This window comes from Nicrophorus vespilloides, unplaced genomic scaffold, assembly GCF_001412225.1.
Source record: "Nicrophorus vespilloides isolate i.1.1-1 unplaced genomic scaffold, Nicve_v1.0, whole genome shotgun sequence".
Lineage (NCBI taxonomy): Eukaryota > Metazoa > Arthropoda > Insecta > Coleoptera > Silphidae > Nicrophorus > Nicrophorus vespilloides.
Window position 1 is genome coordinate 18,864 of NW_017099936.1, and position 23,921 is coordinate 42,784.

At 42.0% G+C, this 23,921-nt stretch overlaps 5 protein-coding genes across 9 annotated transcripts in view; 1 reads left to right on the forward strand and 4 right to left on the reverse strand.

The window, feature by feature from the left end:
• LOC108566195 (DNA-directed RNA polymerase II subunit RPB3) overlaps nt 1-1,669 on the reverse strand; it is a 1,775-nt gene extending 106 nt beyond the window's left edge. The window contains exons 1-5 of one of the 2 annotated variants that reach the window (XM_017925963.1): nt 1,595-1,669; nt 1,168-1,532; nt 693-1,108; nt 493-636; nt 181-410 (exon numbers count right to left, since the gene is read on the reverse strand). In XM_017925963.1, the coding sequence (XP_017781452.1) occupies nt 229-410; nt 493-636; nt 693-1,108; nt 1,168-1,253 (828 nt within the window). In that variant the 5' untranslated portion in view covers nt 1,254-1,532; nt 1,595-1,669 and the 3' untranslated portion in view covers nt 181-228. Of the gene's footprint in view, nt 1-180; nt 411-492; nt 637-692; nt 1,109-1,167; nt 1,533-1,594 lie in introns of those variants that run through there. The other variant, XM_017925964.1, reaches the window with a different exon arrangement.
• A 35-nt stretch (nt 1,670-1,704) lies between these two features.
• Nucleotides 1,705-3,353, reverse strand: LOC108566193 (nuclear speckle splicing regulatory protein 1). The gene is made up of 3 exons (XM_017925949.1): nt 2,993-3,353; nt 2,800-2,929; nt 1,705-2,683 (listed from the first exon to the last, which is right to left on the reverse strand). Exons 1-3 carry the CDS (start codon nt 3,001-3,003, stop codon nt 1,826-1,828), a joined length of 999 nt encoding a protein of 332 aa, XP_017781438.1. The 5' UTR covers nt 3,004-3,353; the 3' UTR covers nt 1,705-1,825.
• A 127-nt stretch (nt 3,354-3,480) lies between these two features.
• On the forward strand, nt 3,481-5,134 carry LOC108566192 (26S proteasome non-ATPase regulatory subunit 11). Its single transcript, XM_017925948.1, has 2 exons — nt 3,481-4,737; nt 4,822-5,134. Exons 1-2 carry the CDS (start codon nt 3,594-3,596, stop codon nt 4,941-4,943), a joined length of 1,266 nt encoding a protein of 421 aa, XP_017781437.1. The 5' UTR covers nt 3,481-3,593; the 3' UTR covers nt 4,944-5,134.
• On the reverse strand, nt 4,696-8,066 carry LOC108566190. Its single transcript, XM_017925947.1, has 13 exons — nt 7,999-8,066; nt 7,644-7,941; nt 7,336-7,590; nt 7,176-7,281; nt 6,975-7,121; nt 6,789-6,918; nt 6,433-6,673; nt 6,225-6,372; nt 5,947-6,172; nt 5,649-5,824; nt 5,540-5,584; nt 5,146-5,471; nt 4,696-4,763 (listed from the first exon to the last, which is right to left on the reverse strand). The coding sequence occupies exons 1-12, from the start codon at nt 8,022-8,024 to the stop codon at nt 5,383-5,385; spliced, it is 1,887 nt and encodes a 628-aa protein (XP_017781436.1). The 5' UTR covers nt 8,025-8,066; the 3' UTR covers nt 4,696-4,763; nt 5,146-5,382.
• A 1,070-nt stretch (nt 8,067-9,136) lies between these two features.
• Nucleotides 9,137-23,507, reverse strand: LOC108566196 (nucleosome-remodeling factor subunit NURF301). Of its 4 annotated transcripts, none has more exons than XM_017925967.1 (18): nt 21,526-23,507; nt 20,963-21,245; nt 20,677-20,885; nt 17,808-20,614; nt 17,571-17,743; nt 16,993-17,210; nt 16,808-16,843; nt 16,472-16,696; nt 15,926-16,374; nt 15,358-15,868; nt 14,993-15,198; nt 13,556-13,799; nt 12,018-12,351; nt 11,266-11,446; nt 10,730-11,205; nt 10,454-10,649; nt 10,259-10,343; nt 9,137-10,186 (listed from the first exon to the last, which is right to left on the reverse strand). In XM_017925967.1, exons 1-18 carry the CDS (start codon nt 22,538-22,540, stop codon nt 9,987-9,989), a joined length of 7,848 nt encoding a protein of 2,615 aa, XP_017781456.1. In that variant the 5' UTR covers nt 22,541-23,507; the 3' UTR covers nt 9,137-9,986. The 4 variants fall into 4 exon arrangements, with proteins under 4 accessions (XP_017781456.1, XP_017781455.1, XP_017781454.1 ...); XM_017925966.1 differs by having other exon boundaries at nt 16,808-16,840; nt 16,993-17,243; XM_017925965.1 differs by having other exon boundaries at nt 16,993-17,243.
• Nucleotides 23,508-23,921: the final 414 nt, after the last annotated feature.

Sequence of the window (23,921 nt, forward strand, 5' to 3'; positions counted from 1 at the left end):
TTCTTCTTCTACCTTTACTTTTTTTTTCTTAACTTTTTGTCGCGAAGTAAAAGTAAAAAGGAATACGATACGAGAAATGAGTTGTTGCAAAGGATAAGAACGTATTGAAACCGACATCGGATTTAAAACGAGCCAAAAAACAATTGGGAAATTTGAATTGAAATATTTTCCTAAATGACGATAAATATTTATTGTAGAAATGGAACGCTTGGATCGTATTAAATAACATTAAGCGATTGCCAATGCGTCCGACTGCAGTTCAATGGTGAGCTGCGTCAAGACGTTGGACAATTTATTTCTCAGCTGTTCGACGCCCATCGTCACGATGTTCTCCGGTTTCAATGCGCCTGTAGATTCCACATTGAAAAAGAATTTGACCGGTTTCGCATCCAAGTTGAATACACCCTCATCTATCAATACATACGCACACATCAATTTCGTTCACGTACAAATTATATAAATGTAGTAATTAAAGATTGAAATCACACTCACATTGGTCTTCGTCCAGTTCGCTGTATTCACTTTTCGGCCATTCGTCCGGCTTCGGGAACAGAGTGTGACGCATCACGTTATCCGGATCATACTCGAAGGAGACGCCCGCAGTCGGATTCCATTTAGCGTGCTCCTTGCCGAAACCTAAAATGCACAATATAATTACCACTCTATTTCTATTTTTAATGATCAAATCAGACCTTTTTTAGCGTAAGCGCGTAACTTTAGCTCCTGCCCTTTTCGCAATTTGACAATGAGAATCTCGTCTGTCTCCCCGTACTCTGCAGAATCATCATCCCTGTGTTTTGAGGTGACCGGAAGCACTGCATTGTTGGTTGATCTTAGGTCAGCCGTGGTAACGTATCTGGTCTGTTCATCTGTGCATTTCACATCCAAGGTGAACTCGACACTGCAATTGGTGCAAAAGTCCGAGCATATGCAGTCCCTGGGGTACTGCAATGTAGTGACAACATCGTCAGAGATGAGTGGTATCAAACCGACGCGATGTGCAATGAATTCGTCACTGAGCACAGTGGAATTTGCATCCAGTTTCACCCAATCGATGGCCATGGTCGGGGTTTCTGCTATCAGAACTCTCCTAATGCTGTTCGCGACACTGCAATTAATACAATTACATATCATTAATCAAAGTTTGTTTATAATAATATTCAGTACCTGAGGTCAGTGTCTTCGATGAAAAACTTTACATTTTCGTCTGTTAAATCTGTGATATGTACAGACGGTTGGTTGGCGTACGGCATTGTTTGTGTCTTCTATTGTTTTGATCTCCTTATTTTTCTAGGTTAAATCAAATACAAATCAACGTATCTGACTCGATTACTCTTCAATCCTCGACGAAACTTGATGCTTTTAGTATTGGTGTCTGTTAGCAATACTAATCTTGATTTTTCAGAGAATTGTAAATAAAAACGGACACAAAACACTGCAAAACACACTACACGGCGAACAGACGAAAAAAAATAAGCGTTGTCCGCTTTCAAATTTCGAAACGCCGAACGGTTGCCGAAAGATGTCGCCACCTGTAAATTATATTAAGTATTAGCGCAAAGAAATTTACATGCTACTACGAAATATCATTTACGTGTTTGTAAACTGCATTATCCGACTACTGCTTGATTAAATCATCATCCTCCTCCGAAGAAGTTCTTACAACCTTCAACAATAACAAAAAAAAAAATCATCATTACAAATACAACGGTTATTTTATATTAAAAAAAAACAAAAAAAACAGAGAGAATATGTACAATCTTGTTGCTTCGCTCGAAACAATTGACTTGAATAAATAAATGACATGTTACACAGCCTATACGTTTTATCCGGACTCCCGAAGCGTTTTCCTCTCGTAGAACCTTTTCAGCGCCTCGTCAAAGACTTCCCCGACAGTCCTCTTCTTCCATATATCTATTTTAGGCTTCTTCGGCTTCGGTTCCTCCTCCTCTTCCTGCTCCTCTTTCATCGGTTTTTCCTTTTTCTCCTCCGTCTCGTCGGCATCCTCCTTTTCCTCTTTGACTGCGACCTCCTTGACTTTGACATCTTTCTCCTCCCCCTCGGACTCTGAATCGATACTGAAATCCGAATCAGCGTCCACGTTCGACTGCAGATGCGCCTTGCTCGCAACCACCTCTTCCTCATCCGACTTGGAATCCTCACGTTTCCTGTACTTGCGAGTTTTCTTCTTCGCCTTCTCAGCATCCTCGCTCTTCACTTCGATTTTTTCTGCATCCTCGACATCCTTTTGACCATCCTCTTCCTCCTTCTTTCCATCGTTCACCTGGCTGTACAGGTGCCTGTAAAACCCATCCAGACCATCTATCTGTTTCGTGCAATCCCCGATAGACTCCAGATACGCTTCGCGCGCCTCCTTCTCCTCCAGCTCCTTCATCTCCTCTAGTTTTTTCTTGTACGAAGCCGTGACGAAAGCCTCTTTGTCCCTGAACTCGTCTCCCTCCTCCTCGCGTTCCTTCTGCACCTGCCTCTCGATGCGCCGCTCGTTCTCCAGCTTCCTCCTCTCTGCAGCAATCAGCAACTTCTTGATGTACTTTGGTTTCTTATCCACATCCTTATTGGCCAGCTTCGTCTCGTTGCGCTTCTTATCCATATCATCGTACAGCTCATCATATTGAAACACTGTTGGATCTTCCTCCAAAGCTTTCTCTTGAACAACTCGATCCTATGACAAATACAAAAAATATTAATAAATCTATCAATATTTGAATTTGAATATATAAATTCTTATCAATTCTATTTTCCCACCCATCAAAGAGTTAAACAGTTAATATAATTTACCTGTCTTTTTAATGGTTTCTTTAATCCAGTGGGCTTTGCTGAACCCCCATCAGAATCTGAGTCTTCCTCAAAGATTGCAGGTCTCCTCGTAGTTGGGGCAGACAGCTTATTCTTAACGATCAATCCGTACCTGGAAACATTGTAGCAAAGTTCTGTTAGTATTTGTATAACATTGGAATTGAATTCGACTTACTCTTTATCCATTTTCGAGCGAAATATTATGAACGATATGTGCTAACCAACAAAAATTTGTTTGTTTTCTGTTTTGGGGGTTATATGGACAACGACAAGCAATGCGACCAACATGATGGAGGAAATCAAACATTACCGTTGCTTAGAAAATTCTCAATTTTCTTTCGAGATTTTTCTTAATGTGGAAAAACAATGCTTTTGTTGATTGATTGTAATAGGTTTGAGATATGGAAAACTATGTACGATTGGGTGGAAAGAATTAGCTTGGTTGCAATTAGGGCAAATTGTTAATGTTTAAAGTAATTTTGAGTGATTTTAAATGCGCGTCGATTAATGTCGATTGTGCGGAGTAATCTAATTATAGTTGTTCTAGAATTGTCGCGATGAAATGCTGTGAAAATGGTGGATTTTCGCGATGATTGCGCTAAATTTTCTCGGTTTGTCATCGCGCTGCAACTTCACGTTGTTATGTTTCGATGTAAGGAGGCTACAGTGTTTTGAGGTAAATGACTGTGATGACAGTGCTATTCTCAACTTCACACCGAACCTCCAACTGTTGTTAATAAATTCTTGCAGTTTTCCAGTAAATTCAAGGAGCGAGTATGGCCGGAGCTATGATGTTCGAGAGGACGGCCTCTGTGCCGGACGATGGTAAAGCGGAGGAGCGTTTGGAATGGTTGAACAAGATCAAGAAGGGGGCGAACGTGGAGTACAACGAGGAGGAGATCAAGAACCGCGAACAGGACATCTTGAATCTGGGTGAGCAGTACAAGAAGGAGGGCAAAGCCCGCGAATTGGCGGATCTCATCAAGATGACCAGACCCTTCCTGAGCTCCATCAGCAAGGCCAAGGCTGCCAAACTGTTCAGATCGCTGGTCGACTTCTTCCTCGATCTGGAAGCTGGTATAGGGATTGAGGTGCAGCTCTGCAAGGAGTGTATCGAATGGGCCAAGGAGGAGCGCAGGACTTTCTTGAGGCAATCTCTGGAATCGCGTCTGATCGCCCTCTACTTTGACACCGGCATGTACACAGATGCTCTGCAACTTGGATCCACTTTGCTCAAAGAACTGAAGAAGTTAGATGATAAGAATCTGCTTGTGGAAGTGCAGCTGTTGGAAAGCAAGACTTACCATGCTCTGAGCAATTTGCCTAAGGCCAGAGCCGCCTTGACCTCAGCTCGCACCACCGCCAACGCTATCTACTGTCCACCCAAGGTGCAGGCCTCCTTGGATCTGCAGTCCGGTATCCTGCACGCCGCCGACGAGAAGGATTTCAAGACCGCTTACTCGTACTTCTACGAAGCGTTCGAGGGCTTCGACAGCGTCGAATCATCGAAGGCCTTGACCGCTCTCAAATACATGCTGCTCTCGAAGATCATGTTGAACAACCCCGAAGACGTGCAGCAGATCATCAGCGGGAAGTTGGCGATAAAGTACGCCGGTAGAGACATCGATGCCATGAAGAGCGTAGCGCAGGCCTCGCACAAGAGATCCCTAGCGGATTTCCAATTGGCCGTGAAGCAGTTCAAGCACGAACTCGAGGACGACGTCATCGTCAGGGCTCACCTGGGTACATTGTACGACAACATGCTGGAGCAGAACCTCTGCAGAATCATCGAACCGTACTCGCGCGTCCAAGTCGATTACGTTGCCAAGACGATCAAATTGCCAATGCCGCAGGTCGAGAAGAAACTCTCGCAGATGATCCTCGATGCCAAATTCCACGGTATCCTAGATCAGGGTGAAGGTAAATAAATAATCTCCAAACGTTTCCTGCAAACGAAATTAAATATATAAAAAAAAATCTTATTAAAACGTTATCACTTTTCAGGTGTGCTGATCGTGTTTGAAGAGACTCCAGTAGACAAAACGTACGAAATGGCTTTAGAGACTATCCAGAGTATGAGCAAAGTAGTGGACACGCTTTATCAAAAGGCGAAGAAGCTCTCATAGGTCGCAGTCGTAGGCGTTCAATTTTCCACCCTTCTCTCATTGATTGTCGTTTGATTGATTGATTATTATAATTATATATTATTTTTTTTTTGTAATAATGGAAATTAATTACTAACTTGAAAACGGTTAGGAAGTACTGTAAATCTATGCCGTTTTTGTTTAATTTTAATTAAATTAAAGTAAAAAAAAAACAAATAATTACCTTCTCGTGAATCTCTTTAAACTTCTTCCTTTCGCACCAAAGCAGATTCATAAACGTTTTGTTTCTTCCAAATGGTAATGTAAATAATAACTTGTGGTTTTTCTTTCTTTGTGGGATGGAGAAGATTCGGGATGTCTGTGTTTCGAGGAGATATCAAAATAATAGAGTTTGTGTATAAAAAAAATAAAAGAGTAAGAATTATGTATTAATAAATTGTGAAAAGAAAAAACACTGCATTTACGTGGTTTCCGTTTGGTTGTGCTTAGCTTTGGCTTTCGCCTTTTTCTTCTGATTCTTCGCTTTGTTGTTGTTGTTTTTCTTCTTCCCTGCAAACGCGAAATAAATTAAATTTTTTACCATTACATCGCAGTTTTAAACAAATGCAAAATTATACCTTTGTTTCCTTTGCCGCCTTTGTTGTTCTTATTGGTGAATAGTCCTGCAGTAAGTAAATTTATTATTATTAATATAAAATTGTAATTAAAACTTTTTCAATGTTTTACCGAATTTGTTGGCTGCTTTCGTTTTGCACGGTTGAAAGAGTCCGGCCATGTGCCCTTTGTGCTCGAACATCGGCAGAAGAACGTTAACATCGATTTGACACCAAGGAGTCAGCGCTTCCGTAACGATCACATCGTTCCTCTTGTACACTTCGTGCAGATCGTACGTGCTTTTCGAGCTACAAAATCAAATAGTTTTACTGAAACACCCACAAGATTCATCATAATCCTTAATTTTCGGGTAAATACCCAAAACTGCACTTATTCTACTTAATGTAAAAAAAAGAAATATTGATCTTACTCGATGACAGTCTCTTGGAGAAGCGCTACAAAAGCGCCCTGTTTGGGTTCACGATGTAGCAAGTAATTTGCTGGCGGTAACTTCCTCAGCTCGTGGAAGATCTTGTAGAGAACGCCGATCCCAGCGTTCGGTTTGCACTGGTGATAAACCATCGCCTCGTTGGCGACTTTCTGTATGCTGCACGGTTCGATTTTCACCACATCGCACGACGAATAATGCGAACGAACTGCAATAAAAATCATATAAATTATATTACAACAACAAGTAGAATGTCTTACTTCTGTAGAGGCCGCAGAATGGTTTGAAGTAAAGCGAAGCCCACTGCTTCACCAGATCCGTCCTACTGCAAATCCCACCGCCGAAATCCAATTGGTACTCGATCTTCGGCACGATCGTGATAGGCTGCAAATTACCTTCAGCGTTTTTCTGCAATTCAATTTTCAATAATTACAATAATTTCTTTTAGAAACATTAAAGTAAACGCACCTCGCACGCATCGTATTTGGTGCGGATGAGCACTTTGAAGGTGGAATTCTTGATGAATCCCTTTAACAACACGTTGTTCTCCTCCCGAGTCCCAAGTTGCCACAGTTTGTACGTGGTGTTGTGCAGAATTTCGCGCTTCTGGCTGCAAGTTTCTTCGTCCTCGCTCTCACTGCAAGACACATCCAACGTATCTTCGTTAACATCCTTTTTCTCCTTCAATTTAGCCTCGACAGTTTGATGCCTGCAAACGAACTCAAATTAATCTTACGTGAAATTCCAATCTTCAAGTTAACATTTCAATACCAGTTGAAGACAAAATTATATTATTACACGTCCCAAAAGGAATGTTGACTTACGCGTAACCTTCGATCGTGCAGAAATTCGTCTTGGCAAACAGCTTAGCGCAACGCTCGTTCAATTCCGTGTGGGTCGGATTCAGCTTCGGCAGAGCCTTGTCCAGAAACACGACGTTCTTCATTTTCCCATCTAAAACGATTTCAAATTTAAATTTTTACACAAACTTATTAACAAACGTAAATTACTTTTTACAATTTTCTTCACGATCACCGGAACGTGCCAGGTATTGTGCGAATCGCTAAAGTTGATCAGCTTCTTGAGAGTGGAAAGGGACAGAACAACATCGGCCTCGTGATTATCCAAAATCCCGTCGATGTTCTTATCCTCGCTCACTGAAATACAACTAAATTTATTAAATCTACAATCGTTTTAAATCCAATTATTACCAGGTAATTTCGAGTTGTAATTAACTTCCTCGCATTTCGGTAAAGTCTTCACTTTGTATTTGAACGAGTACGTCAAGTCGGGTGGCAGGAATTTACCAAGTTTACCCTAAAACAAATATAATAAACATAATAACTAATAGAACTTATTTATAATGTTTACCATATCCAAGAGATTAGTCGTGTGAATCATTTCGATGTTCGAATTATCCTCGTGCGAGTACGACAACAAATCAATCTGGTTATAATTTTTCGGTCTTTTAAAAACGTTCTCAATACTCATCTTCCTCTTGTACTTCATGTAACTTAAAATGTTATTGTTAATCCTCAGCGGTTGTCTTCCCTGCGTCTTGTTCCACAACTCCTCGGCGAATTTTAAATACTGACTATTCTCAACAACGATTTGCTGCTTGCAATTCTAAAGAAATATTGAATTACATTTTTTTTTTTAAACAACAATGAGTAAATTACGTTGTAGAATTCAAGATCTTGCCTCTCAAAGTAATCATGCTTCTTCTTACCGCTGACAAGCACCTTCAGAGCATTTATGAACTTGCCGTGTTCGTTGGCATTGAACTGTGAGGACTTTTTAAAGCAGTGATAGTACTGTTGACCAGGCACATCCTGCTTCTCGTTGCTATCCAGCTGCTTCGGTTTCTCTCTCAGATCATCCAAGCAAATCTCTCCGCTGATCAATCGATTCATGTAAGTCTTCTTAAGCTCATCCTCAGTGATGAACACTGAATCATCGTCCAGAGGATTCTCACGCCTTAAAAATACAACAATCAACAACTATTTCTTAAGAGCAACAACAACAATAAATTACCAGTTAATTTTCAAGTACTCCTCCATTTGAAAACCGGTGAAAACATTTGTTTACGTTACTAGGTTATGGGTTATGTCCGATGCGGCTGAAAACAAATGGTTAACAACAATAACAGCCAACATAATTATTTCAATCACCTGCAATTTCAACAGTTACAGTTAGCAGCAGGTAGATGGAGCTCAGACGAATTTGAATTTAAAAATCACTTAATTTTAATTTTTATGTAATCAAATTTATTAATAATTCATTAATTTTAATGAAAAATACATGAAAACAATAGTTGTTTTTTTTTAAATATATAATATATATATATAAGTATATAACAAAAATTTGTATTGATATTTGTTTAATTCATTTATTTACATAATTAAATTTCCTCTTCATTAATTTTCTTGTTTCGAGACTAAAAAAAAAATCGCATTGTTTTGTTTTTTTTTAAATAATATATATATATATGTATGTATCAAACAAAATCTGTATATCATTTTTTTCGTAGATTATCTAAGATTTGTCACCATTCTTTTGTTTTAAGAGAAAAGCACCCTAACATCATGTTTATTGTTGATTGTTGCACTCATTTGTTTTTTTTTGTATGCAGTCGCGGTTCATGAAAACAAACAAATTACAATAAAATTCGATTAACGAAAAAAAAAAACAAGTATTAAAGTTAAATTCTCTTTCACAGAACAAAACAGAAAAGAAACAATTCACTCCAATTAATTAAAGAAAAAAATGTTGTGTTTTTGTGTGTACTTGTGTGTGTGTTTGTGTATATATATAGTATTTTCTCTAATATTATTTAAAAATTATTTACAGAAAAAAGAAACAATATTTTTATATATATATATAGATGTAGAAAATGGCACTAGAAAAACATTTTCCGCTTTGCACTCTGGTAAAAATCTTACAAACTAAAAACAATATATCTTCTCTCTTTCTTTATTTCTTTTGTTTTTTTTTTGTTTTATTTGTCGTCAACGAAAATAAACAAATTCTAATGAAAAATAATTTTTTTTTATATTTATATATGTATATATAAATTGCAATATTTGACACTTTCTTCCTTTGTTTTACTAAATCGCACAACAGGTGGAAATAAATAGTGTTCATCGCCCGTGCGAGCGTTACAAATCAAAAGTCGGCATCATTATTATTATTATTCACAGTAAACAAAAAAAAAACTTTATATATTTACAATCATTTGTTGCTTTAAGGGTTTTTGTTGTATGTTTAGTTGGAGTTGAATCAACTACAAAAAAAAAAGTGAAATTATACATCGTATATAATAATAATAATAATAGTATCTATATAATCATAATAATAGTAATAATAATCGGGGTTGCGGGGCGGGGCTAATCATAATAACATTAGGGGGCGGGGCTTGTGTCATTTGTTTTCATATAGCGGGGAAAGAACAAAGTGATGGGGCGTGGTCAACTTCTTTTTTTTGTTTTTGTTTTGATTGGGGTTTAGTTGTGGGAGGTGGGTGTGTGCATGATGACGGAGGAGAGAGGGGCTCCGTGACGTACAAAATCCTTCGACGAGTTATATAATAATATAATTATAACAAACATTTACATCTTATTATTATTCACTTAACGTTAGGAGAGAGTGGAGATCTTCGCTCGCCCAGAAATCACAAATTATTCATGTTAAATGTACGTGCCGACGATATTTTTGAACCAACAAAAAAAAACTACGAGCACGTACATTTAAAAAGATAAAGAACCCTCTTCCAAGAACAAAACAGAAATAATGAAACAAAAACGAAAAGAGTAGCGGAGAAAACTTATAGACTTGTAGGGAAGTTTCGAAATTGATTGACCTGGGGGGGAAAGCGAAAATGTTTGTCTGTTTGTTTTACGTGTGTGAGTGTTTGTGTGTGTGTGTGTTATGTAAAGAAAGAAAAAATAAACAAAACAAAAAAAAAATAATAATATGGAAAAATAAAAGGAAAATAATTGAATATAACGGAAATGAAAATATTCTCAATTCTCGAACAGCTTCTCCCTCAGACACTTGATTTTGTTCACGAAGTACGCCTCCAGGGATTCCGCGCACTTGAAGAACTGCGACTCCTTCGGATTGTAGTACCTGCAATTGTCGAAGATCTTCGTCATGTCGCCGATGAACTCGCTCAGCGTGTGATAGGATCGGTCGTTTATTTTATTCTCTATTTTTTGCAAATCTGCGAAGACGAAAGAAAAAAAAACAACAGTTTTGGCTACTGTTTGAGAGATGTTGCTGTTAGACGACTTACCCATCGGTTCTTTGATGACCTTGTAGTAGTCGGGCGCTTCGTTCGGATCGACGGGTTCCATGAAGGGCCACGCGCTCTTGTGAGCCTGCAAAAAAAAAACAAAACAAAGTTAAATTTTGTTGCTAAGCAACTTGTCTTATTGAATCGAATATATGTTATCACCATGGTAAGAGTAATCAATGTTTGTTTGTTTACCTGTATCTGTTTGATGAGTTTCCTGAGGCCGTCAAAGTCCTTGTTGGAGAGGTGTTTCATATTGGCGTAATTCACGGACGAGTTCCTCTGGCAATTGGGACAGATGTACTCGTCGATGTTGTCAGCTTCGGATTGCAGGATGCCGACACACCGACCGTGGAACCAGTCCTGACAACGGTCGCAGCAAATGTAGAATCTGAATCGGAGCGGAAAGAAATTAATAATCTGATACGTGCATAGACGAGTGAGACATCATCAAAGGATGTGTAGACTTACTGCGATTCATCGTAGGGTTGCCTGCAGAGGCAAAACAGTTCCTGCGTGTCGCGCGCGTGTTTGCACTCCGAGCAGATGAACTCTGATATCGTTTTGCTGCCCTCCTCGGTGATGCCGACGCAGTCGCCGTGGAACCAGTTGTTGCAGAGGTCGCATCCCACGTAGAACTTGGTCTCGTCGTAGGGCGTCCTGCAGATGCAGTACAGCTTCTCCTTCTTGGCGGAGCCGCCGGAGCCCTTCGTCGGCGTCGCCGGAGAGTGACCTTTCGCGTGAATCCTCTTGCTCTTGTTCGCTATGGGCGTACTCTTCGCGGGCGATTCCAGTGATGGCAGAGAGGTCGTCGATCCGGCCGTCACGATCTGAGGCCCGCTGCCCGGTTGTTTCCGCTTCGTCGCAATTATCGACGTCTTCACCACGTCGTCCTGCTTGTTCCGCTCCAGCTTCGTTCGCGCCGCCAACTCCTCCGCAACTTCCTTCTGCAAAAGACGTAAAACATATTCAATAAGATATGGACACATTAATCAATCGCTACAAACCTGAATCTCGCAAAGCAGCTCCTTCTCAAGCACCGCCCTCTTCCGAAGGATGTCCTTCTTCAGTAACTCCTTGTGCCTGAACAGACTCATCAACGACTTGTTCTTCATCACCTCCACAGGATTCTCCTTCACTTTCAGTCTTGACCTTGGCGATGATACTACCTTCTCCTTTATACTCTCGCTGTAAGCAAAAAATACAACAAAATTAATAAATAATTCCAAAAAGTCAATTACATCGTATTGCATAAAACGTTACTTTGAGAAAATCGTTGAAACGTTCATACACATTTATTATGTTTCCATGGATCTGTTAGTTGCTATAGACTTAAAAATAAAAGATTATATTATTTTTTTTTAATTTAAGCATCACCTAGATGTATCAAATGTACCATCAGAAACGGTGGAATGAATTTCAAAATTTTCGACTACACGGAGGATGGTGAGTTTAGTCGGCACATGTTGACCAAAAACTTCGCGCAATTTTCTCTGCGTCTGCACGGTCGACGATTGATTTTGATAATAGGTTTTTATAATTATAACACATTGTGGAGACGTTAAGTGCTCCATTATAAACAAATTTGGATGATCCGCACTGCACGACTGACAAATGCAAACTGGACATAACCTATGCATTAAACAAATGGCGGCAAAAACGTTTCTTTTATGACACCCCGTATTTTTTAATTCGTACCATCGAAGCGATAACAGAAACCGCTTTATATTTAATAATAAAAGATGTAAAATAGACTTACAAGTCCTCCTTTTTGATTGCGTTTTCGAGCAAGGGTCGCGAATGCCGCGACCTTTTGGGCGTCTCCATGACCCACTCCTCGTCGTCCGTTTTGCTCGTGCTCAGCGGTCGCTTCCGGGTACCGCTGATGGTGGCGACACGCCCACCGCCGCCACCGCCCAGGGGCGTTGTAGTGACGCTGACGTGGTGCACGCCTCTAGAAACGGTGGGTGTGGCCACCGGCGTGGGCGTGTCCGGCTCCTGGCGCATCTGCCTCTCCTGGTATCGCTGCAGCTGCAGCAGCTTCTCCTCGATCTCCGGATTGAGGTTCTCCTGTTTCAGGGCGGTCTTAATGGCTGCATGCAAAATCATAATAGTTTTGGATCAAAAAAGGAAACAAAACAAAAGAAAAAAAAAAAGCAAAAATAAATAAATAAGCGAGGATAAAAATAATAATAAATAAAATTAATAGAAAGTTATAAAGAGAAAGAGAGAGAGAGAAATAGTGGTAATAGAGAAGAAAAACAGAGAGAGAAAGAGAGACCCAAGGCAAAACGACTCGTAAAAAAATAAAATGTGTGAAAAGGGCACAGCAAGAAAAAAACACGTCCACAGAGAATATTTTTGCATAACAAATTTATTTGGTTAAAATTTTGCAGTTACACAAAATACACAGACAGAGTTAGTTTTTTTTTGTTTGTTTTTTTCGCTTTCATCCTTTTACGAGGGAATAATAGAATAGTAATAATTGGTAATCATAAGAAAATAATAATAATATATATGTGTGTGTTTGTATGTTTGTGTATATACGAAGATTAGAAGAAAAAAAGTGATAAACGAGAGTACTAGAAAAATTATAATAAAATATAGTAATACTAATAAATAAATATTTGTAGCAACAGCAATTGTGGTAATAATAATAATAGTAATTCATAAATAAGACTAGAGAGGGAACAAAAGTAATCGTAAATAAATAGATTTTCAAAAAGAATATTAAATAAATGTATATAGAGTAGAGAGACACATTCAGTACATTCATTACAAAACGCAAAGAACGGAAATATCACAGATCGAAATTAATAGATTCCTTCTTTCAATACTTATGTACATTCATATTTACATAGAAATATACATAAGTACAAGTGTTAATTTTTGACTCTGTTTTGTTTTTTTTTCTTAATTAATGCATATATATAATTAGGAATTAATTGTTGTAAGAGATTGCCCTTTCGTTTTATCTATATATATATATAATGTGAATCATCGTTCGTTTGTTATATAACATTATGTATATATATATATATATATATGTACAACACAATTATTCTATGTTTGCTTTCACTTTTACGAAAATATCTATTAATTTTATGTGTGTATGTTTGTGTGTGTGTTTATCTGTGTGTGGTTGTGTCAAGACTTTCCTCTCTTTTCAATCAGTCGATCAAAAAAAAAACAAAATCAAAATCGAGTCGCGCGTGCACGTTTAGATGTAGTCGTTTTGCAATGGGTACGCACAGTTCGGATTGTAAACTATTACGGAAGGTTGTAATATAAACATACTTTGCTGAATGTAATCCGGAGTGACGACGAATTGCTTGTCGGGTGACGAAGCGACGGCGGCCGAAGTCGTCGAAACGAGCTGGTTGTGCTGCTGTTGTTGATTGAGGGCGGGGCCGGAGGCGGAGCCCGCCTGCAGCCGATTGGTCGCCTCCATGTTGACCTTCATTGCCTGCAATAAAGCGGTCGTCTGCTGCTGCTGTCCGTTCACCAGGATCTGCCGCCCGACGATCGCCGAGGCGTCCACCTGCGGAACAAACACACACCATCCGTCACGTAAACGTCCTCCAAATAACCACCGAAAAAAAAGCAGCTTCGGTCAATTGAAACGAACGAACCAAAAAATAAAAAAAACAATATCTACCTTTGTCCAAGCTGCGAGGGAAACAAACAGAAGAGAGAGGGAGAAAAAACAAAGGACGGGGTTGAAGGAGACGTGCGTCGCCATCATCAACATCATCGAACGTGGTGAGGTTGAGGGAGGGGGATTAAAAATGTTAGGAAAGTAGTGAGCGTGTGTTACTTTTTTCTGTTCTCGTGTAGTGCAAGGAAAAGCAAGCAAAAACCAAACCAAAAAAAATAAAAGCGTAACAAATAATAAAAAAAAAATAAAAAGTATACATAAATCAATCGTAACAGTTTATTATTGAATCAAATAAAAAAAAATAAAAAAAAATAATAATAATCGTCGTTAGTTTAATATATATATTATATATTATATTTTATAAAATGCAATGCAATTCGATTCGTGTACAATCAAACATAATAATAGTAGTAATAATAATAATATTAAATCATAATTAAACATAATCAATAAACAGTGAAGCGTGAATCTGTTTTGCACATGAACATTTTGGTTTGGTTTTTATTTTGTTTTCTTTTCGATGACTTGCGATTGAAAATGATTTGGAAAGAGATATTTGCAGCTCGGATTTTGCAACAGTGAACTGTGGTGTGGCCAGCGCAAAATGTCCATGCAGACAGTTCACCCTGAACATTGACTTAAAAAAAAAACAATAATAATGATGGAAACAAATATATATCTCTATCTATCTATAGAGAGAGAGATAGGATAGACAGGGGTGGAGAAGGAGGGAGCGAGGGTGGTCGGAATGTATGCATGGAAACCGCGAGAAACCTATAATCACCGCACCCCACACGAATCATCATCGACACCTGTTGCAAGCAGTGGCGGCTATCTACATATATCTCATCGGCCACACGCATACACAACACACTCGACTCGCTCACTCAGAAGCACACTCACGGATCGGTTATATTACAAATACAACATAATATGTTTAGTATTGGTAGCAGCAGCAGCAGATTTTCTTTTCATTATTAATTTTTTTTTTGGTGTTTGTTTTTATGAGTTTAGTAGTAGTAGGCATGCCTCTGTGCGGTTTCTTAGAACACTTTCGTGGGGGTTTTATTGCATACCTGTTGAACGGTGGCGGTATTGCTAGCTTGGATGCTGGAGGTGGCGGCGGCAGCAGCGGCTGTGGGGGTCTGCTGGACGGGTGTGAGCGGCGGCGGCTGAGTGTTGCTCTCCTGATTGGAAGAATCCGTGCCAGATGAGTTCGGTTGCACTGCGAGGTAAATCTTTGTAGGTCCAAGTACTCCTTGCTTTCCAGTCGATGCTTGCGCTAAATCAGAACAATAAATAGTGTTAAGACAAAGAAACATGTACAAGTGAATCAATCAATAAAAAAAATAGATATAAGAGGTATGAAAAATGTAGTAACAAATTGTTTCATTTGATTGATGAAAAAAGTAAAAGAAAGAATAAATTCAAAAGTATTTACCTTTAAGAAGTTGTTGTTTAACCTGCTGCTGCACAGCGGCCAACTGCTGCTGCGTAAAGTCAGCACCCTGCAGACCTTGCAGTACGATTCTGGGTCCCTGCTGGGTCTGTATAACTTGTGCAGTGACGCACTTGATGACCGTACCAGCAGGTTGCCCCACCAACAGCTGCTCCAAGGTAGCAGGATCGATTTGACCGCTCGCATCCTGCTGATTGACGACGGCCGGCGTCGTCGTCGGTGTTGCAGTCGTGGTCGTCGCGGTCACTACCTGCTTCTGCTGAACGACCGCCTCCTGCTTGACCGGCGTCGTCGTCGTTGACGTAGTGGTCGTAGAAGATTGCGATGTCGCAAGCGCCGTGCTTGGCGTCAGCTGTGCGACTATCTGGGCCTGATTGTTCCCAGTCGGCCTGATCAATACCTGCTGCCCGTTTATCGTCGCGACCTGCACCTTCCCGCTGGCGATCTGCTGCGCCAGATTCTGATTGTTCACCACGATCTGATTGGTTACGATCTACGGAAAGTGAACGTTGTACAATATGTTTCATACATTGATTATCGAGATTCTCACCTGTTGACCGCCGCTGACGACGACCTGTTGCGTGGTCGTCGCCACCGCCGACGTCGTTTTCTGCACCAGCGGCGACTGCTGCTGCTGTTGCTTGATCACGATCTGCTTCAACGGACTGCTAACAATCTTCGTTTGTTGCTGCTGCTGCTGCTGCGTCTGGACGATCTTGCCGCCGGCGATGGCACCTTTAATGATATTCTTTGTAACTGTTGATAGTGGGGTGCTCGCGGTGGCCGTCTTCGTCTTGTCCGTTGTTTGCTGTACGAGTTGTGTGGAAGTTGTGGACGTGTTCAGCACCTGCAGCTTACCGTCCGGCATCTGAACGAGCTGCTGACCGGGCATGAGGCCCTTCACCGTCAGCCTACCGTCCGGTGTGCGCAATATCTGTACGCGCTGCGGTGTGGTTGGTTCTGTTTTTGTTGGTGTCGATGTTGTGGTTGAACCTGTCGCTGTGCACAATAAATATACATATTAAAAACCGATGACTTGATATGCATAATTGTGAAATGGTGTTTAAATGTGATGCAACGTAATATGAAGACTTACTTGTGGTCTGCAGCTTGATGAGGCTCTGACCCTGCGGCGTTTTCTGTATAAGACTAGCGTTTCCGGTGATGACGCGCGTCGTGCCGTCAGCCGCCTTCGTCATGAAGATTTTCCGGCCTGTGAATTTATTGTTGGTCGTCAGTAGCGAGGTCAGCGTCGTTTTACCGCTCAGCTGACCGGGGATGACGTTCTTTACTATCTTCATCTGTCCGTCAGCCGTGGTCACTGCTCGAAATTAAAAAAAAATAATCAAATTAGTGGATTGCTTGCAATTGTAAATACAATTAAAAGGGAGCAGATGTGGCTACCATCGCAAACGCAACAGATACTACGAACCTTTCAATTGTATCGTGGTGCTTTCGCTCGCAGCTGCTATTTCCAACGATTGCAAAAGAAACACATCAGTCGTTTATATCACAACAAGACAAATAATATAATGATGATGATGATAAACAACAAGAATGGATGATTTGCAGTACGAGGAATGACACTTTTACTGATAACAATTTAAAGAATCTTACCTTGCGCAGTGCTGCCGACCATCTTGATGATGTGGCCCTGGTTCTTCAGGTCCAGGGCGCGCTTCTGCTGGTGCGCGGCTCTCTGCAGCCTTAACTGCTGTTCCATCTTCTCCTTGATCTCTTCGGCGGTGGATTTGCCGCTGACGAGGACTTTCGCGCCGATGGTCGTATCATTGGGGTCGGCGACCCTCGTCGGTGGAAGATTTCCTGTCCGGCTCCTAGTGATAACTTGCGCATTAGCTTTCTCCACTCTGTGCAAGAGAACACACGAGAGGCAGGGGGAGAGAGAGAGGGAAAGAAAACAGAGAAAAAAAAAACGGCAAGCGGTTAGTGATTAATCAAATCAAATAAAATCAATGTAAAAATAATAAACGAATTATTTTAAAAAAACGATAATTAATAAATTTTGGCACTGCTTCGCCTTTACTCGATGATTTCAAGTATTTTACACGATCACCATTGTACGATTATAGTAATTAGTAAATATATTCCAATTAATATTAAAAGAAATACTGATCGTGTATTGAACTGAATTGGGGGAGAAACATTAGAATTCAATGTGTAATAATAAAACTTACTTTTCTCCATACTGCTTGATCTCCCACAGCTCCAATTTATCTTCGTCCACCCATTCTTCGGTGACCTGGGGATCGGTGCTCTGCGGAGAATCGGGCCTCTTTCGTTTCCTCAGTCCGCTTCTTATCGAGGTCACCTCCCTCACTGTCTTCGGTAGTTCCAACGGAATTACGACCTGAAAAACAATAAGTTAATTCTCGAATTCACTATGAAAACCACCTTCAGTTGATACTACTCACCTTTCGCCTAAGATACTGAGACTTCTCCAAGAACTGTCCTATGTGCCGGTGCTTCAGCAGCTCCAAACTCAGGATCTCGGTTTCGGTTGTGATCTGATGCTTTCCATCAGCGTTTGGTGGCTTCACCTGCATATCGTCCCACCTGAGGCATGCCCACAATATTCTCAATTGCAGAGCAGCCGCGGCGAGCGATTTGAGGTTGACCGTCCTGTAGACCCAGCAGGTCTTGAAGAGTGGCCTCGCGCACGGATACGGCCACACCAGGTTATTAGGTTTGGCCACTGCGTTGAAGCCGGCAATGTAGAGTCTACCCGCGTTCCTTGAGAGCTTCCGCACTTCGAACTTTGGCAGCACAAGCAACGAACGCATACTTTTCTTCCTCGTGCTGAAGGTGGAGCAACTTGGGTACTTGACAATTTGTTTCCGGGGTTTTTTCTTATCTGCGGCTCCGAGGAATCCGACTCGCCTTAGGTAAATCTTACCCTCCGTCGAGGTGGCAGAGTAGATCCTGCGCGTTCCGTCCTCCGCCGTCTCCGCTTTGATCACCTTCTCCTCGCGCCTGACCGTTCGCATCGCACAGAATCTCCTGTTCTTCTGCGACGTGTACAAAGAGGATTTGGCGTTCAGCGTTTGTATGGTCCTTCCATTTACGTTCGACTCCGCTTTTGGTTTAGCATCGGTCACCGGTTTCGTCGATCTGCTTATCATCGACTTGGATATTTTTGTGTTCTTCTTGTTCGGCCCCAGGATCATCTCGTTGATGTCATCCGGGGAGAGATCCATGTCGATCTCTTCGTTCTCGCTCTCGCTGTACACTTTGACCCGATTCTCCGGCTCCAAAGTGTCAATGTCCATGGGCTCCTCCTTGAGATCCACCCCTTCTGTTTTGATTTCCTCCTTCAGCGGCACTATAGCGCTGTACAGGTCCTCCCCGCATTGCGGTGCCTGCATAATAGTCGAGGCCAGATCCTTGCAGATATCCGACGGCTTCTCGGATGTCACCGGTATAGGTTCGGTCAATTTCTGTTCCAAAATCGACGTCTTCTTGGGTGTAGCGTTCGGGTTTACCTTGAGGAAGTTTCCTTTCGTTTGCACGTTCGCTTTCCTCAGGAGGATCAGCAACTCCTTGCGCACTCGCTCTCTCTGCATGCACACTGGAGAGTAGCAGGACACGGAACTACTAGAGTTGCATCCTTTCGAATAACATTGAAACTCCTTGCCGATCTTTGATACCGACGAGTAATGTATACGAAGCTGTTGGATTTTCCTTGCGATCGTTGTTATAGATTCCCTATTTAAAGTGTTCAACGTCACAGTTTGCGGAACCAATTTTCCGATCATCATGTTGTGCAGTTGCTTGTCAAGGCTAGAATCATTTTCCAAATCCGCATCGTCGTTTTCGACGTCAACTTTCTCGTCTTCGTTTGCAGCCTCCTCCTTGATTCTAGCAATTTTCCTCTCTTCCAAAGTCTTCAGATGACTTCGGCGCGTCAGCAAATCATCCAACTTCGATTTCTTCGCCACTTTCGGATACAGGAGTCTTCCCGGAGTGGTCAAGGCCTTGCTTACGTCGATTTCCTCGAAACGGGTAACGCTCGGGACCAATCGCAAATCCTTCAGATTCTCCGGTATGTTATTACCGCTCAATGCGGATTGTTCGCCCTCCTCCTTAATCTCGGTCTCATCCCTGAAGTTGTCCTTCAAGAACTTCAACATAATAGGATCGACGGGAATGACTTTCAGATTTTGCTTATCCCGAATTTGCACCATGATCTTCTGCGGCCCGGCAATCAAGCCCATCTCTTTGAAGTTGACGAACTTGACGATTCGCGCCGTCGAAAACCACAACCAGCCCCAGCGGCCGTGAATCCTGTACTCCTCACCTTTCTGCTTCCACAGCTGGTGCTTGAAGCCCATCGTATATTTCACGTAACCAGTGATTATCATTCGATTGCGCTCTTCCTCCTCCTCGCGCTCCTTCTTCTCTCGTTTCTCGATCTTTTTGCGCTCCTCTCGTTCCGCAGCAGTGACTCTAGTCATCTTTACGTGACCCAACTGCTCATGCCACACGTTGGCAAAGACGCAAGGTTTGATGCACGCCTGCAACACTATGAGAGCCTTCGCGAAGTCTTTCGCTTGTTTGCACTGGTTTACCACGGCCAGCCAACTCTTCTTGATCAGATGCCAATTGGGATGCATGAAGGGGCTCTGGATGAGCTCCTCCAGCTGCAGGATGGTCTGTCTCAGAGTGTTAAAGAGATAAATTTTGTTTCCGCTTACCAAACCGTTCCACTTGAACTCGGACGCCGTCGTCAACGAGAACTTGTGGCTCAGATGGCGCTTCTTGTCTCTCTCCTCGTTACGCTGGGGCTTGTTCAGCGCTATCACGTTTGTCGTGAATTGGTTCACGTATGTCTTGAATAAGTTCTCCATGCCGAGCTTGTACAGATACGTACCGTTCGCAAGTTGGGTGGTCTTCAGCCGAGTCATCCGTTCTTCCGAATCACGCGTTATCACCGCGCTAGTTCTCTTCCTCAGATCCTCGATGTTGAAAGTCCTCGGAGTCAAAGAACCCGTTTTCGATCGGGTCACCGTCGTCGTCTCTTTGTTTTGGTCCTCTTCGCTATCCTCGCCCTGCAGGGCCTTCTCCTCCTCTCCTTCGTCCATCTTCGTCTCCAAACTGCGATCATCCATGGGCTGCATCTCTGAACTGTCTTCTTGTACCTTTTCAGAAGTTTCTTCGTCGCCTTCCACTTTCGTTTTCTCCAGCAACTCTTCCTTATCTTTTTTAGCTTTCGTTATCGCAGCTAAAACATACGAAAACATTATTTTAAAAAAAAATTTGTTAAAAACACAAACGTTAATTTACCATTGGATACTTCGAAGTAAGTCTTTTTGTTCCCCTTGTGTTGATTCGTCAGTTTCTCGGTAAGCTCCATTTGCCTGACCATTTCCTCCTTGAAATCATTGATTTCGCGGAACAGTGTCGCCTCCATGTCGTCACTGTCCAACGTTTCCAGCAATTGTTCAAGCTGCAGTTTCGTCGAATAGTACCAGACCTCAGCCTCGATGCTCTCTCTGTACGACCATAAAAAAAAATCAAAAAATAAAATTTAGTTTGAATACTTTTAAACATCCTCCGAAATCCCACTCACACCACGATTCGTCTACACAGAAAGTAGTATTTCCTGCCGTGCCTGTCGAAACCGATGGGCTCCTGTCTGCACAGCTGACCCTGCTTCTCCACGTCCAGGACGCAGTCCACGACGCCGCTCACCCTGTGCGACCTGCAGATATTACACTGCCAGTCCTCTTCGGGTACATCCACCAACGGCGGATCGACGCACTCCAAGTGGTAAACTGCAGGACACGTTTCGCAGCAGAGCAAATCTCCAAGCTTGTGGCATACCCTGCAGTGGTCATCGTAATGCATCGGAACTATAAACACAATCAATAACATTAAGTATCACATGATTACAATGCATTAATAATTTACATAATTATTTAAATTAAAACGTACAGGTCATTATTGTTATATTAACTATTTACCAAAAAAACTGTACAACTCTATTATATATTAAATCAAACAGTAATAGAAATGAATTCCCAATGTTTCCTAAAAATGTGCATGATCAAGATGCATATATAAATCAATCACATGGAAAAACTGATTGTGTAGAGACAATGGGAAGAGTAATTATGTAGTAAATGTTCTTACCTTCACTGATCAAATCTTCTCGTATTGGGTTTGTTGTGAGGAACTGGTCAGATAGAAATTGCAACACTTTGATCTTGTCATCTAGAGATGTGAATGGATAATTGGAGCTGCTCAGGATGTGCAGCACTTGGGGGTCAAAGCTCTTGTCACTCTCCACATATGCCCGGAGCACCTCAGGCCATGTCACATAATCCAAAAGGTATAGGGAAATATTTACACTGTCCTTTTGATCCAGAGGACCAAAATGAGTCTGCTGGGAGTCCTCCTCCCTGAACAGAGCCTTCAGCAACATAATGTGTATCTCAGCAAACAGATTGTTATGATCATCACACACTATGGATGCACAGAAATCCTCCAACCTGAATGGGGATAATCTCACCAAGTTCCTGAAATGCCTGAGCACCTCGTATATGCTGAGCACGGTCATGATATTGTCATTGGTAATGAGGAGATCCTCAGAGGATTTAGGTAATTCTAGCTGAGGCAGAGGTTTGTTTTGAAGCCAGAGAGGTTCAGGACTGGGGGGTCTCGGTGGGATAGGTTTGCGCGGGGTGCCACTCACTGTACTGTAACTGCTCAGGGAGAAATCACTGTCACTGCTTGGCGCACGTGGATCAATGGAGTCCTCAGACTCGCAGTCGGACGGTGGCAGGTCATCGTCCAAATCACTTTTCTCACTGGACTCATCACCAAAATCCGAGCCGTAATGGTACTCAGAGTCATGGTACTCTGCCGCGCTGGGGTTGTATCCTCTCCTCTTGTACGCCTGCACATGTGAACCTCTGCGTTTGCTGTCCTTGCCTCTGGTTCTCGTTGATCTCTTGCCAGTCTCGCTCTGAGGTGTTGATGGCCTGGAAGCGGTGGGAGTGCTGGAAGGAGAATCAGAGCCACGGTTCAGGTTTTGCAGATACTTGGGCTTCTTCAGCAGATGGTACTGGAACTTCTTGGCGCGATCCGCCGTTTGGACCTTCGGGGGTCTTCCCCGTTTCTTGGCCCCCCTCGCAGACATCCTCATTCACTAACTGTCAACCATAAGAACACCACCACAACACACCAGTGGTAGTGTACGTCTCACGTGGTACACACACAAAAACAAACTAGCGTGAGTTGCGGGTGTATTTGTATGAGTGTGTGTGTGTGCAAGTGTGTGAGTGTACGTGTGTATGTATATATGTATGTATGTATGTATACAAATAGAGGAATGTCAAAAAAACTTCAGTTGCAAACGGTTCGTTCCTCGATCATCTCTCGCCATTCCCTTTCACGCACGCCGCGTCACGTGATCAACGCCACAATAACAACAATCGCCAGTCGATGAACGACATTTCCCATAGATGCACATCTAGATATGCCCGCCAGATTCTGCCAGACGCATAACAACAACAACAACAACAACAGGCACCTCTCTCGTCTTCGCGCTGTTCGCTCTCTCGTCCTCTCCCCTGATGATTGCACTCGTCTACGCCATGGGAGACGCACAAATTAATGAAGTGACGCGAACACACCAGCATTGGGCTGCATCTAAGGCGCGCGCTCATTGGTCGAGCCGTCGGACGCCATGACAACATCCGCCGAAACCCCGCCAATCGGCGATCGCAACACCGAAGAAAACATACGAAAACCACATCAAACTTAAGGGAAACACCGTGAAAACACGTCTGTGCACAAGATATACACCGAATTCCTCTGCGGAAGATCGAAATGAATACGATGATGTGATGTCGCCAATGAACGCGTCCGTTACATGCGACTGCGAGACGTCGCCGACAGATGGCGCCGTCGGCCCCCCCAGCTTCGAACGACGATCTGGCTGTCCGTCGCGGGCCGCATAAAAGTTTTCGCGATTTTTGAATGTCCGTCGCGACGCCCACGCGTCTTCCGGTTCACCCGACATCAACATACTGTTATGTAACTTCCGGGCGGTAGCGGAAACAACGTTGCCATCATTTACCAACGCAGCTTTCAACCGAACCGAACACCAGTGGCGTACCCAAAATTATCTACATTCAAATTTCAATAGCGATGTTTTGTTTTATTATTATTATCATTATATAAATATGTTTTATTTGACTCGGTTTCATTTGCTTTTATTGACAAAATAAAATCGAGATTATTGTATTTGGTAGAATTGATGTATATCACAGTGTTTCCCAAACTATTTCAGTAACGAATCTGTAAATCTTTATGGAAATATAACACATAAGAATAATGATGAGTTTCTTTTCAGGTTTTCAAGAAACACCTATTAGTCCTTTTATTTACATTGATTGTTTTCTATTCAGAATGGGGGGGGGGTAATATCGACTTACGCAATAATATTTTGGGGTAATGGTTAAAAAAGTTCCCCGACCGCTGAGAGTCTAAAAACATATAGGCTAGCAGATACTACCAACTCA

Coding starts and splice junctions, on each gene's coding strand:
- LOC108566193 (XM_017925949.1), bottom strand. Junction 2,684..2,799: donor AGAAACCATTAAAAAGACAG/GTAAATTATATT, acceptor TATTTGTCATAG/GATCGAGTTGTTCAAGAGAA.
- LOC108566192 (XM_017925948.1), top strand. CDS start 3,594: ATGGCCGGAGCTATGATGTTCGAGAGGACGGCCTCTGTGCCGGACGAT. Junction 4,738..4,821: donor TATCCTAGATCAGGGTGAAG/GTAAATAAATAA, acceptor ATCACTTTTCAG/GTGTGCTGATCGTGTTTGAA.
- LOC108566190 (XM_017925947.1), bottom strand. CDS start 8,024: ATGGAGGAGTACTTGAAAATTAACTG. Junction 7,591..7,643: donor AAGATCTTGAATTCTACAAC/GTAATTTACTCA, acceptor ATATTTCTTTAG/AATTGCAAGCAGCAAATCGT. Junction 5,472..5,539: donor AGGCGGCAAAGGAAACAAAG/GTATAATTTTGC, acceptor TCGCGTTTGCAG/GGAAGAAGAAAAACAACAAC.
- LOC108566196 (XM_017925965.1), bottom strand. CDS start 22,540: ATGAGGATGTCTGCGAGGGGGGCCAAGAAACGGGGAAGACCCCCGAAG. Junction 20,886..20,962: donor CTGTGTAGACGAATCGTGGT/GTGAGTGGGATT, acceptor ATGGTCGTACAG/AGAGAGCATCGAGGCTGAGG. Junction 13,800..14,992: donor ATACCGCCACCGTTCAACAG/GTATGCAATAAA, acceptor TTTGTTCCGCAG/GTGGACGCCTCGGCGATCGT.